This window comes from Passer domesticus, chromosome 25, assembly GCF_036417665.1.
Source record: "Passer domesticus isolate bPasDom1 chromosome 25, bPasDom1.hap1, whole genome shotgun sequence".
NCBI lineage: Eukaryota > Metazoa > Chordata > Aves > Passeriformes > Passeridae > Passer > Passer domesticus.
In genome coordinates this window covers 462,472-475,931 of record NC_087498.1, presented here as the reverse complement: position 1 = coordinate 475,931, position 13,460 = coordinate 462,472, and the positions used below count along the sequence as shown (strand labels likewise).

Sequence of the window (13,460 nt, the reverse complement as noted above, 5' to 3'; positions counted from 1 at the left end):
AGACCACTTTGATTAGCACCAAAAGGATTTTAAATGAACAGTTCCAGGGAGCTCCTTTCAAATCATAAAATGTCAATTTTACATAAAAGTGTGTTTACAAATAGTTTCTGCTTTACACTCAGCTCTGCTCATTACTGACCAGAAGTTATATACATACAAACTAGCTCAGCAGCTTCAACCACTTGCAAGGAGACTGCAGAATTTATTTCAGAAATAAAAATGGGATTTCCTGGTTCCTAGAAATTCTCTTCAGCCTGCCAGATTCAGTCCCCTGTGGGCTCCTGCAGCCTCAGGAGAGCACTAAGCCTTTGGGGAGAAGGGGTACTGTGGGTGCCACCAGTCCAGGAGCCTGACACTGTGCACAGGGTCCAGCACCACCTGCACGCCCTGCTCCATGCGCGGCTTCTTCCCGTTGCGCACGGGCGCGTCCTGGAACACCAGGCGCACGCGGTGGTGCCGCATGTCCGTGCTCACCGAGATGGAGAACTGCAAGAGAGGAGATCACAGCTGCTTCAGAGCATCACAGTGACCAAGAGAGCTCTCAACATGACACTTCTAGACTTTATACATTCCTCTGAATTGTACAAGGTGTTTCACAGTCACATTCTCTGGGCTACAGCACTGCATCCAAACCAGCTGGCTGGCTGGCAGCCCCAGATAATCATGGAAGGGATGTCAGAGAACACTGGAACTGCCTGGGCCGTGGTGGCATCACCATCCCTTGCAGTGTTCAAAAGGACTGTGGATGTGGCACTGGGGACATAAGTTAGGGGTGAACACAGCAGTGCTGGGACTTGATCTTAAAGGTTTTTTCCAATCTAAGTAATTTTATGATTCTTAAGTGAACCTGGAAGCAAGTGGCTGTCAGGAAAAGTCTGGAACTCACTGCCCAACTCCTAAGTGAGGCCAGATGGAACCTCTACTGAGCACTGGCCACTTCTGAAACCCTTACTCCCAATTTGATCCCAATCAGGGACCAAACACACAGTCAAAGAGTTTCCTCATGTGGGATTTTCCTCCCAGAATTTACTGCCATAAAGAAATATTCCTGTGAGGGGCAGACCTCCACTTGTATTGCTCCCTGTCTCCTGTACCTGCTGCAGTTCTGGTAACACCTGAGGCCAGACACTGCACAGCCACAGCTCCGGCACATTCTCTACATCCTCTCTATTCACTGCACCAAACAGGGAAGAGCCAACGGAAATGGAGAAGTTAAACTGAGATTCTGAGCACTTCCTCTCTTAATTAACCATATGATTCCCAGAACTGGTTTGCTGATACAGCAGTAGGATTTACACAGCCCAAAATAGGCACTGGGTAGGATTCTTGGGGTTGTCCTGTGCAGGGCCAGGAGTAGGAACCCTGTGAGTCCCTTCCAACACAGGAGATTCCAGGTGCTCACTTCATGTCCTTACAGTAGCCTCATTTGCAAAGCCTGGCAGCTTTCTCCCACTCACCAAGGTGAAGGTCATGCCCATGACGATTGGCACGAAGATGAAGTTGAAGGTGGTGATCTGCAGCAGGCAGCAATCCTGATCAGGGTTTGTGTGCACTTCCTCATACTGGATTGGGGGCTGGAGACCTTTGCAACACTTGCTCTTAAATCTGGGAGACTTGAAAGAAAGAGAGGCCGATTTATCAAAGCAGGAACCTCTGCTGGGTTTGGCTGCTCCTCCCCAGTGTGGCCTGGCAGGGTCTCTCTCCTCCTCCCCAGGTATTTGGGCAAAGTGTCACAATAGCAACAAAATGCCAACACTCAGGATGGGCAATTTTCAGAACCATTTCTTTAGAGGGGAAAGCTGCACAATTCCCAAGGTTGCCTGAAATTACTGGCTTCTCCCAACACCCACCACTGGAGGCTTTCCCTCGCAGTGCTGGCTGTCTTCACTTCTCTGAGAAATCTTGGCAATGGCATAACAAGAAGTTTCAGATTTTGGTCAACATTTTGACCACTGCAGTCACACAGTCTGGTTTTTGGTAACAATCAGTAGTGATGATCCGCATCTTATAGCGGGGAAAGGATACCAAAGGAGGAAATAAAAATGTGGGATTCTAAATGTCTTGGTAATACAGACTGAAAACTGAGTGTAGTTGCACAACATGCTTCAGTTTACCACAGGAATCTGTTTGTATTTATTCTCTGAATGGACAAAAAGTTTCCACTTCCCTTCCACCCCCCCCACCCCCCGAAAAATAATTTCTGCTTCAAACAAGTCACAGCTGATCTGGTTCCTTCATACCTGCTTTTTGAACTTGAAGTTGAATTCCCACATTGCTTCTTGTCTGTTCCCTACAATCTTTTTGCACCAGAAAAGCAGACACTGAGGTAGAAAAAAGAAACACAAAATTATGAAACCCTTAGAAGCACCACTTTAAATAAGTTTTAACAGATCATGAAGGCTTCCAATTGAAAACACAATTACATAGGAGTAATTAGAAGCCGCGTATTCAAATTAATTATGTTGAAAGAACCCTCTCAGTAGTGTAGATCTCCCAGTTTCAAGCTGGCCAACTCCTCATGCAACACGTAGTCACTGATGTGCCAAACAGCAAAATCCTGATGTGCCATTTGTCCCTTTCCTAGGGCAGGTATGAGTGGTGCAGGTTCACCCATTCCCTCCACCCACCAGCAACTCCCATTAAACTGGGTTCCAAATGAGGTTAAAGCGAGGAACAAGAGAGAACAGAATAAGGATTGAGAAGGAAAGGATCCAGAGGAAAATGCAAAGACCCCAACATGAGCTATGAGGGGATGGATGAAGAAGCTCCTAAGCCATTGTGGTGCCAAATGGAGACCTTGACCTTGCCATTACCAGCACTGAGTGTCATCATTTCGAGTCCAAAACCACTGCCAGTACAGCACAGTCTGACCAATCTTCTGTGTCTTTTCAAAAGAAAATGAGAAACCAGCCTCAAACAGCTTCAGAAGTCACCAGCACTGCTCTCTCATGCAGACATAAACCAGGACTGCTCCAGTTTCACTTGGTTATCGCTGTGTGGGCCACAGGCTCCAGCCCAGGAGCTCATTCTAGAGCAGGAGGCTCAGAAAAACTCCTGTAGGAGGGAAATCCCTGCCTACCAGTCATAGTACAAGCAACCAGCCTTCAACAGCTAAGGAAAGAACCTGGCAAGTCAGTCCAGCCATCCCACAAAGCTCTTCCACACCACAGATGCCAGCCCACCACAGCTGGTCTTATCATCAGTGTCAGCAGGTAAAGGAGGAATAATGTGGGTAAAGAGAACTCCCTGTGATCCATATACAGTCTCTCCTGATGAGAGAAGGTCTGTCTGGGTTGCAGGGCAAAGCACACATTTAACTTCGTTCCAGGATGGAGTGATCCTAATAAAACTAAGCCAGAGCCAGCTTGCACCACAGGGGCTCTGAAGAGACCAAGGGGGATACAAGACCCTCTACTTCAACTCTGAGTCACATCCATAAACAAGTCCTTAAAAGACCTTTTCTCTCCACAATCCTCATGAGGTGAACAACAAAGCTCTGTGGAGTAAAGCTCAGAAACATGCATGAAATAACCTCCACCTGGGAGGAAACAACCCTCATGTTTTTTCCAATAAAAACATTCTCCAGATCTTTTAACTCAGATAAGCAGGAGATGCTGCTGAGTTTAACTCCACCATCAGTGGCATTTGTAGTTCACCTGCAGAGGCAGCCTGGTCTAGCAACCTGTTTGGTCATGGCAAGTAGTGAAGCACAAAAGGTCAGTACCTCCTAAGGGGCAGAGGATGTCGTCCTCGGCTCAGCCGTCCTGCCCTTCAGACGCGCCGTGCGGGGCCGCTCCGCCCAAAATAATGGGGTGTCTTTAAAGGGCAAACACCTCTGCTGACACCATAACGGCTCCAGTGTCCCACACAAGCTAGGCTAGGGAAAGAAAAAAGGAAATTAAAGAGGAAAAGCTAGGTTGGATAACACCCGGGGCTGGGCTCTCCTCTAGCCACATGCAGTTTAGGTAGGCATTGCCGTTAGTGTCAGCAACCCACAAAGGTACAACCAAAGCCCAGGAAAGCCAGAACAAGGGGAGGCAGTGCCAGGTCCTCCTCCAAACCCTCTGTGCTGAGGGATTTGTGTGCACCGTCACACAAGTGGAGCTCAGAGTCCTGCAGTGCAGTATTACAGCAAGACCACACTCAGGGTGGCTCTTTCATGCTGCAAGGGGTTAGGTCAAACCTCTACTGCTGTGACAAAGTCTTGTCCCCATTTAATTTCCTTTTTTAAAAGCTGAACAATGAAAGACTGCACTTAAAGGATCTTCCTCCAACTGTTAGTACAGGAGAAGCACTAGCAGTGGGCACCAAAGCCGTTATGATGTCACCAGGAATCCTCCCAAAACATCAACCCTGCCAGCACTGCCTCAGGGTTTCAGCTCCTACAGCCATGAGCAGTGGCTGCTTGGGCTCAGGACTACTGGAATTTGCTCAAAGTGTTTTGCTTTTTCAGTTGGTAAGAATGAAGATCCCCAGCCTGGGGACTCAGGAAGAGAATGAGGAGCTCTGGATGCAGAGTAAGAATGTACACAGAGCCATGTGCTTTTCCCTGTGCTGCAGCACCACCTCCTGTGTGCTGCTGGATGCTCCTCAAGCCCATGACAGCCTGTGACAGGGAAAGGAAGGAAGAAAGGTAGGATGTCATGTACAGATAGATGAAGCTCCTCTATTTTGAACAGAAAAGAAAGAACAACTCCTCAATGAAACCAACTTCAGTCTGGCTCCAAAAACGTCTCTCAACAGGTTTTTGACCTAGGATTTGGAGGGTGGAGAATTCACATCGTTCTTTAAGCTGCTCACAGATTATTGGCCAGTTGCAAGTTCAAACCAAACAAGTGACACAAAGGCTTTTCAGAGTTAATGGTCAACAGGAATTAAAGAGGAATGATATGCAAGTGCTCCAAGCTGGGATAGCACAGGGAATTACCTGCCCACACCACAGACAAACCCTTCACAGCCCAACACAAGTGCAGCCCAGTCCCAAAGCAGACACTGGCTCTGCACATTTGCCATGCTCACCCCAGCATCACCACCCCACCTCACCCACACACCAGACCATGGATGACCTGCAGGAAAGCAGGGTGACACAGCTCCTGGCATCAGTGTCACTCCTGAGCTCTCCAGAGACCTGTTACAGAGAGAAGATGTACTCTGACAGACAGTGTCAGAATAAAGCAAAACATATAAAAGCTGATCCTATGGAGCCTTGATCAGAAGAAGGGAAGCTACACACATCCCTGGCAGTTCTGATATCCAGTGACACCAGGGCCCTTTTTGCTGGTTAGAATGGTGTAGTGTAGGACTTAAGCAGAAGTTACTCCAAAGAGTAACTCTACAGGTACAAGTAACCAGCCCACTTTTACAAATCCTGCTGAGACTACCCAGTTAGTGACATCCTATGCCAGCTTCACTGGTGACCATCTTCACATCATCTGTTTTTCTTCTAGAAAGCAAAAACCAAACCAAACAGAAACAGCAACACGTCAGACAAATCCCAGCTCCTGAGTGATGCCACTTACTCTGGAATTCTTTAAAGTGCTGGGAGTACTGTCTGGGATGGCGGGGTTCCTGGAGAGGCGGGCGGCGAAGGGCTCATACATGTGGAACAGGGAGCGGATGACGCAGGCGCGCAGGCAGTGCAGCTTCTCCATGGACTCGGGGCGCAGGCGCAGGGGCAGGTACGCGTCCAGGCTGTAGTGCCTGCAGAACCCACAGGAGAGGTGTCAGCTCCAGGGCACAGCAGGGCAGGGACAGAGCTGTGCCAGGGGAGAACTCCACATATGACTGACTACAGGACTCTGGTCAACCCTGAGGGCTGTGAGGGGGGTGTGCTGCTGACAGGACATCACATGCCAGGCTCAAAGCCCTGACCTGCACCAGGCAGGCTTCCAGCCCACACATCCTACTACAATTCCCAATAATTTCTAGTTTGCCCAGAGACCAGCCGGGGATGTAGCTGCAGGCTGCACAAAGGGCTGCAGGTTGCTGCAGGTTCCCAGGGACTCCCAGCTGAACTGAATGCAGCTCTCAGTACTGCCTGAGCAGCCTGAACACCTGCGCTCAAGGGCTATTGCTTGATCACATTCCAAAGGAGCCTTTGCTAGGGAATGTCACACTAAAAACCAGGGGCAAGGATGACCAAGCCACTCTCTACTCTGTGCCCCTGCTGCTTGTGCCTCCTGGGCAACGGGTAGAGCTGTGTAAAGAAAATATTCTCTCCTGAAAGAATATCCCAGTGGAATGTACTGGGATAGAAGGATTTGTATCAAGCGTTGACCACCCCTTTGCCCTCCTTGCTTTCACTTACTCCTGTCACTGTATAGCTCCAGAATTCCCAAATTACACGGAGGTGACTGTGATTAGAGTTTGAGGCAGGGCAAGTTGTCCATCAATGATGTTTGCCTTTCAGCACCGACCATGCCATACACACTTGGAAAGGTTGATATATACAAGTGTTGGGCCATGGCAAGCAGAAAAGGACACAAACTCTGAGATTTTACAGGGAACATACAGGAATACACCACAAAGATCCATTTCCATACCCAAAGCAGATGTGATTTTAGAATCATACAATGGTTTGGGTTGGAAGGGACTTTAAAGCTCAGATCATTCCACCCCCTGCCATGGGCAGGTACACCTTCCACTATGCCAGGGTGCTCCAGCCTGGTCTCGGATACTACCGGGGATGGGCCAGCCACAGTTTCTCTGGGCAATCTGTGCCAGGATCTCACTGCATTCACAGTCAAGATTTTTTTCCTAACATCCAATCTAACCCTGCCCTCTGCCCTCAGTTTAAAACCATTACTCCTTGCCCTGTCACCACCCACCCACAAAAAGTTCCTCTGCCTTCCCTTTATAAGTCCCCTTAAGGTACTGGAAGGTCACAGGGATGTCTTCCCCAAGCCTTCTCTTCTCCAGGCTGAACAACCCAAGCTCTCCCAGTTTGTTTTTGAGGGATAAGAATATTCCACAAGAGAGGCCCACATCACCACGTCAATGTGCAAACACAGGGCCCAGGCCTACAGGGAATTATTCCCTTATTTCCAGCTCTGCAGAGAACTGCTCTCTACTGAAACCTCCCACAACCAGTCTTAAAACCCTCTAGAGTCTCACCTTCTGTAGAGCCTGGTCCAAAAGGCAGCAGTGCAAGTGACAGTCCAGGCTTTCTTGCAGATCAGAGAGAACCGGACGATGTCCTCAGGGCGGATGTAGGAAGCCAGGAGCAGCCAGATGTCGATGGGATATTCCTCTCCTCCTCCCCCTTCGGCATCTTCTAAAGGCAACAAGGCTGTGTTAGCACGGGACATCACACCTGCACCAACTCCCACCCAGAGACACGCGCTGCACACCTGGCAGCACACGTGGGCCACTGATTTACACACACAGGGAAAGCCCAAGCCCCAGTCTGCACAGCCTCAGTGGCCCTGCTCCCCGTTCCCATCAGTGTCCACACAGCCATGACACCTCCCCTGGGCTGGACACCCGCCACTGTTATCCCCGCTGCACAAGTGAGCAAAGTGGCAGATTCATAAAGGAATTCAGGCTGAAAGGGTTCTCCGGAGGTTTCTAATCCATCAGCTCAGCTCAAAGCATACAAAATTAGGTCATTTTGTTCAGCATCTTGTCCAAGTGAGGGCTGTGTGCAAGGATGGAAACCACAAAGCCTTTCTGGACCCTGTTTTGATGCCTGACCCTGGCACAGCTGAAATACCACACTGAAGCTGAGAAATAAAAACTGGATGTCAAATAAAGAGACATCCAAGTTCCTGCATTTTTAATAAAAGGGCACATTCAACAGGTCACTAAAATAGCTTCACACATGAAGACCGTGACCATTGGTACTGCCAGGCTTGTCCAGTTGGTACTGCCAAGTCTTTGTTCCAGTGGTCACAATATTTTGGTAGGAGCTCTGTCAGGGAGGGAAATTCTGTTCTGCATCCAGCAATCAGCTTATTTTCTTAAATCTCTTAATTTCATTAAAACTTCTTGGATGTGAACTTTTAAGGCAATTCAGATGGAGAGAAAGGCCTGTTCTTCCTCTCAGAGGTGTCAGAACTGCTCAGCCAGAACTGAGGGCTCACACTCCTTTCAATCCTGGAGTGTTTTGTAGTTTACACCACACTTTTTTCTACAGACATTGCTCCAACTTTAGGAGTAAAAAATACTTTAAAAGAATATAAGTAGGTGAACAATACTGAGCATTAGGAAGGTTAAGAACAGAGAAGGAAAACACAACTTGTGCACAGTGCTAATAGGAAAAGCTGCTGTGAGGTCTCTGGCATAGAAGAGGTGTTTGGGAACTTGCCAGATCTAACTCTGAGATGGCAGGTTAATACAAAGGGCAGTTCTTTATCCTTATGTGATACTTGCCAAAGAAAGCTCTGGATGTGATCACTTCCCCACAGCACTTCAGATTTATGGCAGGCACACCCACAATGGGCTGCTACACCCATTTTGCTGGGTCAGCTCTACCTCAAGAAGCCATCAAACTCCACACTGCTGAACTCAGAGGGCAGCCAGAAGCATCACTGCTCTATCACCATTTTTTCCTCCCTAAACATGTAGTAGAAACAAGACAAGGCTGTGGTAGAACAGAATATTGGCTTCCCAGACTCACAGCTCCAGCCACTCAGATATTATTTTGCCAGGATTCTGAAGGATGCCTTAATAAAAGAGGTTAACCTCGTTTAACTCCCTTCCCAGAGGAAGTACTGTCCACCCTCAGTCTGTGGTGGATGGATGATCACGTGCTACATAAATTGCTACTAAGCTCACGAAAACTGGTTAGAATTTGATTCTCAACCTGAAAGCAGCTTGATACTAGAAACTTCTGCAGGGTTCCCCAGACCAGCAGAGCTGTTTGATGCTTACACTGCATTGTCAATGGATTTCTATGGAGTTGCACAAAGTGCAACTGATGAAGGATACATCTCCCTTGAATTAATGTATTAAGGTGCCACTAGGATCAAATGCACTTCCTTGCTGGAAAAAGAGCCCTTTAAACCCATTTGTAACAAACCACAGCCTTGGAAACACACTGAAAACAGAGCTTGTGTTTTGCCAACAAATGCATCATGGACAGCAACACTTCAACCCCAAAGTAAACCTGCTGCCACCACCCCATGTTGCACAACTCTGGAATAGCAATGTTTGTTTTCCAAGGCTGAGGGATATTTGTTAAAAGCAAGGAGCTCTCAGGCTCTGATTTCATGCCCCAGGCTCTGCCTTTGTACAAATGCAGCTCGTGACCAAGTGCCAGCAGATTTACAAGTGACTAAACCCTTGGCATTTCTTTGTGCATACACAAATTCCAGAATGCTCCAAGAGCCCCATGACCATCTTGTAAATCCCCAGCATGAGCATCCCCCATACTGGACACCAGGAGCCCACAGAGCCTCAGGATGGCAGGTGACCACACCTTTGTGCCTTTTGCTCTTCTTTTTCCTCGAGGCAGCCCTCCCATTGATGCTCTCCTTGGTATCCATCTCATCACTGCTGTCACAGGACTCTCCTGACACGGAGAGAACTTCCTCAGTAGGGACACAGGAAGCTTCCAAACCACACAGGGATTTTACTGGAATGAAAAACGACAGTAAGTACAACAGCAGAGAGGAAAAGGTGATCCAAGTCCAGGAGATGCTTCAGTGGAACCACTGCCTTAAAGCCTTCTGGTGAGTGACACAATCAAGTAAATCCTGAGCTCAAGTATTACCTTGTCAGAGAAAGATTAGCAGGGGTGAGTGAATGGGAAACAATTATTCAGCTGCTTGTTTTAAGTAATGAACAATGAAGATGATTACCAGCACATTATGCAGATCCTACTGGTTCAGCTGAAGCTATTTACAACTCCAAATAAAACAACAGGCTCTTTCTAAGGGGTAACTGGTTTCCCTAAACAGCAGAGTTGCTTTGCATGGCAATGTTCAGCCTGGAGCCAGCACCTGCTCTGGAACTGTTTTATGAGCATGGAGAAGAGAGGACTCACTCCCTTTGCAGCAGAAAAACCATCCTGTGGCTGATGACATAATCCTAAAAAACTAAATTCCACTGGGGCTGGAACTCAGTGTCAAGTGCACAGGAGTTCCACTTACCCTGGAATTTAGTGAAGGGGAAGGCTCTGGCCTAGCAAGGAAAACAGCCAGCTGAGTCAGCTGGAGCTTGGGGCCGTTTTTTCCTGTATCTGGGGACATGTTTAGACATATCCCTGTTCAGGAATATTATTTTTAAAACTCGATCTGTAAACTGAGGGCTCATTAGGGCAGAAAAGTCCACATGAGAGTCAGTAATGACAGTCTTGGAAAAGAAAGGTGTGGTCCTGCATTACAGCTGTGTGAGGCACTGCCACAGAGACCAGCACTGCCACAGCAGCACCAAGGCTAACAAACAGCCTGTGAAATTCATTCAAGAGCTGAATTTCAACCAAACAAACCAGGTGAAGAATAGAACATGACCAGTGAGGTCAGAGGAGGTTTATAGTGTTCAAGCTTTTCTACTCAGCACAAACTGAAGCCTAGGAAGGTTTTATACACACCAGTTCCAGTCACTGCAGTCACCAGAGCCACTGAAGAGCAAAAATGTGCTGTTTGAATCATAGAGACAGAGCGGCAGAAAAACAAACAACAAGAAGAAACCAAAAATATATTCAGGTGAAAAATACTCTCATTTCTAACCACCAAACAAGGTTTTAATAAAATGAAAAGACAGCAGATGGAAAAGCAGTCTTCAGACAGGGCTTGACTGTACCCACTGACTAGACACACCTCAGTGCTTTGCTAAACCAGTTCTACCTTGCTTCGCACAGTTTGTTCTGTAAACTGGATGCTTTCCTGGCACCTGGATGTATTCATGGCAGTTGTTTCCCCCACTCTCCTCTCCACATGACCTTTCATAGGTAAAAAGAGAGTGAAATATGTGGCAACACAAATGACAGTGAGTTAGGACATCAAATACAGCCAAGAAAGAGAGGACAAAACTTACAGGGACTCAGAGTGGGGTTTAGAAGAAGAGTCCAGCCCACTCTGCTAAGGAAAAGTCAACCTCTGAGTGAACAGCACGAGTCCACCGAGCAGTGAGTGGCTGCACTGCAACCCTGCAGAGGCACCCTCTCTTCACCTCACTCTTGCAATCCTCCCATCCTGGGCGCTAAAATGGGGAAGAAAGAAGCCCAGAAAAGTTCCTCCTGGCCGCGGCTCCCCTGTCGGTGAAGCTCCCATGGCACGCTCGCTGCAGTCCCACCCAGTGGGGGTTTACTCTGCCGAGTTTCTGGAGGGCAGCAAGGCCAAAGGTTGGAGCTCCTGTCCCCACGAGTGGCACCCCAGACACAGATAAGGCTGGGCCAGATAAGGCTGCAGCATGGTCATGGCTGCACCAGATAAGGCTGGAGCACAGCCCTGGGGCTGGGGAGGAGAGATCCTGAGAATGAATCCGGAGGGGAAACCCCTGAGGCTGCACTGCAAAGACCTGGGAAAGGGGTGGGCACGGAACTGCTGTGAGCTGGAGGCACCAGGATGAGGTGCAGGTGAGCCAGAAACACAGCAGGAAAGGGGATAAACTGGATGAAGCAGATGATGCTGGGGGCAGGGAGAACAGAACATCAGCAGTTTGCCAGCATGATGCTCAAGTGCTGGACTTTGCCTCAAGGAGACAGAACACAGATGGGTGAACAGGAGCAGGACTGGGAGGAGGGAAGCCCCAAACAAAGGAGGCCACAAAAGAGGGAAGTGTCCTGATCTTAAAAGCTTGAGAAGCAGCAGCTGAAGAGGATCTTCAGGAGCACCACTGCCCCTGACAGGCACTCACACCAAGTGCATACTGCCTCCCACAATGCAACATTTCAGCAGCAAATCAAGAGTTTGCCTTTATGAAAAGTTCAGTCATCATTGTCAACACAACATTCACACAACACGTGTGACAGCTACATTTAAAAGGCCTAAACATCACCATTTTTCAAGCAAGTGGGGTGTGTTAGCTCAGAAAGCTCCCAGACGAGGAGGAAGCTGATAACAAAATACTGCACTACCTTTCCAGGAAAACTCCTTCTTTGCAAAGTTCACCAAAAAACAGCAACACCCTCCCAAGACCTCCTTGCAACAGATGTTTGACAGACCTATTACAACCTTACTCCCCTGGCAAAGAACTTTACCTGCTAATAAAGTTATCTACAGTTTTATATGTGGTAATAAAGTAATAAATACTTTTATAATGTTATTTTCTGCTTCAAGCAGGAGATGACAGCCAAGCCTTTCCATTTCAGGCACTAACAGACACAGCAATTCTTGCAGCAGGCTCTCTGCAAAACCTCCTGTCTAAGTCCTTAACACCTGGTTGTCTACAGAGTAGCACGGGCTCATTTTCAGCACTAAAGGACAACACATTTTCTCAGTTTAAGGAAGAGGAGTTTCCCATGTCATGCAGAGCAAACCCTGAAGGCAGTGTGGGGAAGGCTGGGCCCCATGGCATACTCACCTTCCTGCTGCACTGCGTTGGCCACAGCCTTCTTCACCCGCCCAGACTTCACGACAGCTGGGTCTGAGTTGGCATAATCTGCCACCGTCACTGCAGAGGGGGAAACAGGGGTCAGGGGGATTAGGGATTACGGGGAGGGGACAAAAGGGCTAAGAGTCACGATGACTAAAGGGAACAGTCCCCAGAGGAGCAGAGGCTCGAGGAGGAGATGCACAAGCAGGAAAATGACCCTCAGCAGAGACATGCAGACCAGAAGTCCCCAGAAAGTCTCTACTCCAGACCACTGGCCTACCAGGCTCAGGGGACCCACGCCCCCACCCAGCTCAATGCAATTCTCCTTCTCCCACCACCTCAGCCAGTGATAATCCCATTCTCCTCGCACAGTCCAACTTGAGCCTGGCTGATCCTCTGGTCTCAGGCTCCTCCTCCACAGGCAAAGAGGTCTTAGTGCCACACATCCCTCCAGAACCCCGCTGGGGGATCCCTCCTGGATGCAGCTCTCTGCCTGCACAAACGCGAGGGCCCAACTCACTCCTAGGTGAGACTAGACCGTCCTCCTTCCCCTCATCCCCCTCAGCCAGGCCAAGCCCAGGCTCTTTAACTATCTCCTCTCTCAGGCCCCAATGCGGGCCCAGGCCTCCTCTCCGGCGTGCACCAGCACGGCCAAGCTGGGCCCGGCTCACCTCCGACCCGCCTTCCCTCACCAGCCCAGGGCCCCCTCAGCCGCGGCCCAGGCCCGGCCCTGCAGGCCCAGCCCGGCCCGGCCCGGCTCTCACCCCGCTCGGAGCACACGTCGTCGGCGCGAAACTTGAGGCGTTTGCGGGCGCCCCTGCGGGGCATGGCGGCGGCGGCGGGGCGGCCGCGCGGGGCCATGTCCGGCCGGGCCCCGCGGGGACAGCGGGGACAGCGCCACAGCGCCCGCCCCGCGCGCGTCAGCCCCGCGACACCGCGCGCCGCCCTGACGTCACCAGGGCTGTGACATAACCCCAGTGCTC

The 13,460-nt window shown here is 49.4% G+C and overlaps 1 protein-coding gene across 2 annotated transcripts; it reads right to left on the bottom strand.

Annotated features, from left to right (window-relative positions):
• Window positions 1-7: 7 nt before the first annotated feature.
• On the bottom strand, window positions 8-13,409 carry TMEM183A (transmembrane protein 183A). 2 transcript variants are annotated; one of them, XM_064399339.1, is made up of 8 exons: window positions 13,242-13,409; window positions 12,466-12,555; window positions 9,419-9,574; window positions 7,114-7,270; window positions 5,520-5,700; window positions 2,241-2,321; window positions 1,458-1,613; window positions 8-486 (listed from the first exon to the last, which is right to left on the bottom strand). In XM_064399339.1, exons 1-8 carry the CDS (start codon window positions 13,336-13,338, stop codon window positions 301-303), a joined length of 1,104 nt encoding a protein of 367 aa, XP_064255409.1. In that variant the 5' UTR covers window positions 13,339-13,409; the 3' UTR covers window positions 8-300. The 2 variants fall into 2 exon arrangements, with proteins under 2 accessions (XP_064255409.1, XP_064255408.1); XM_064399338.1 differs by having other exon boundaries at window positions 7,114-7,273; window positions 13,242-13,408.
• Window positions 13,410-13,460: the final 51 nt, after the last annotated feature.

Excerpts from the sequence above, each read along its gene's own strand:
- TMEM183A (XM_064399338.1), bottom strand. The coding sequence starts at position 13,338 with ATGGCCCCGCGCGGCCGCCCCGCCGCCGCCGCCATGCCCCGCAGGGGC. Across the intron at positions 7,274-9,418 it reads GAAGAGCAAAAGGCACAAAG|AAGATGCCGAAGGGGGAGGA; the intron begins GTGTGGTCACCT and ends TGTTGCCTTTAG. Across the intron at positions 487-1,457 it reads TGGGCATGACCTTCACCTTG|TTCTCCATCTCGGTGAGCAC; the intron begins GTGAGTGGGAGA and ends CCTCTCTTGCAG.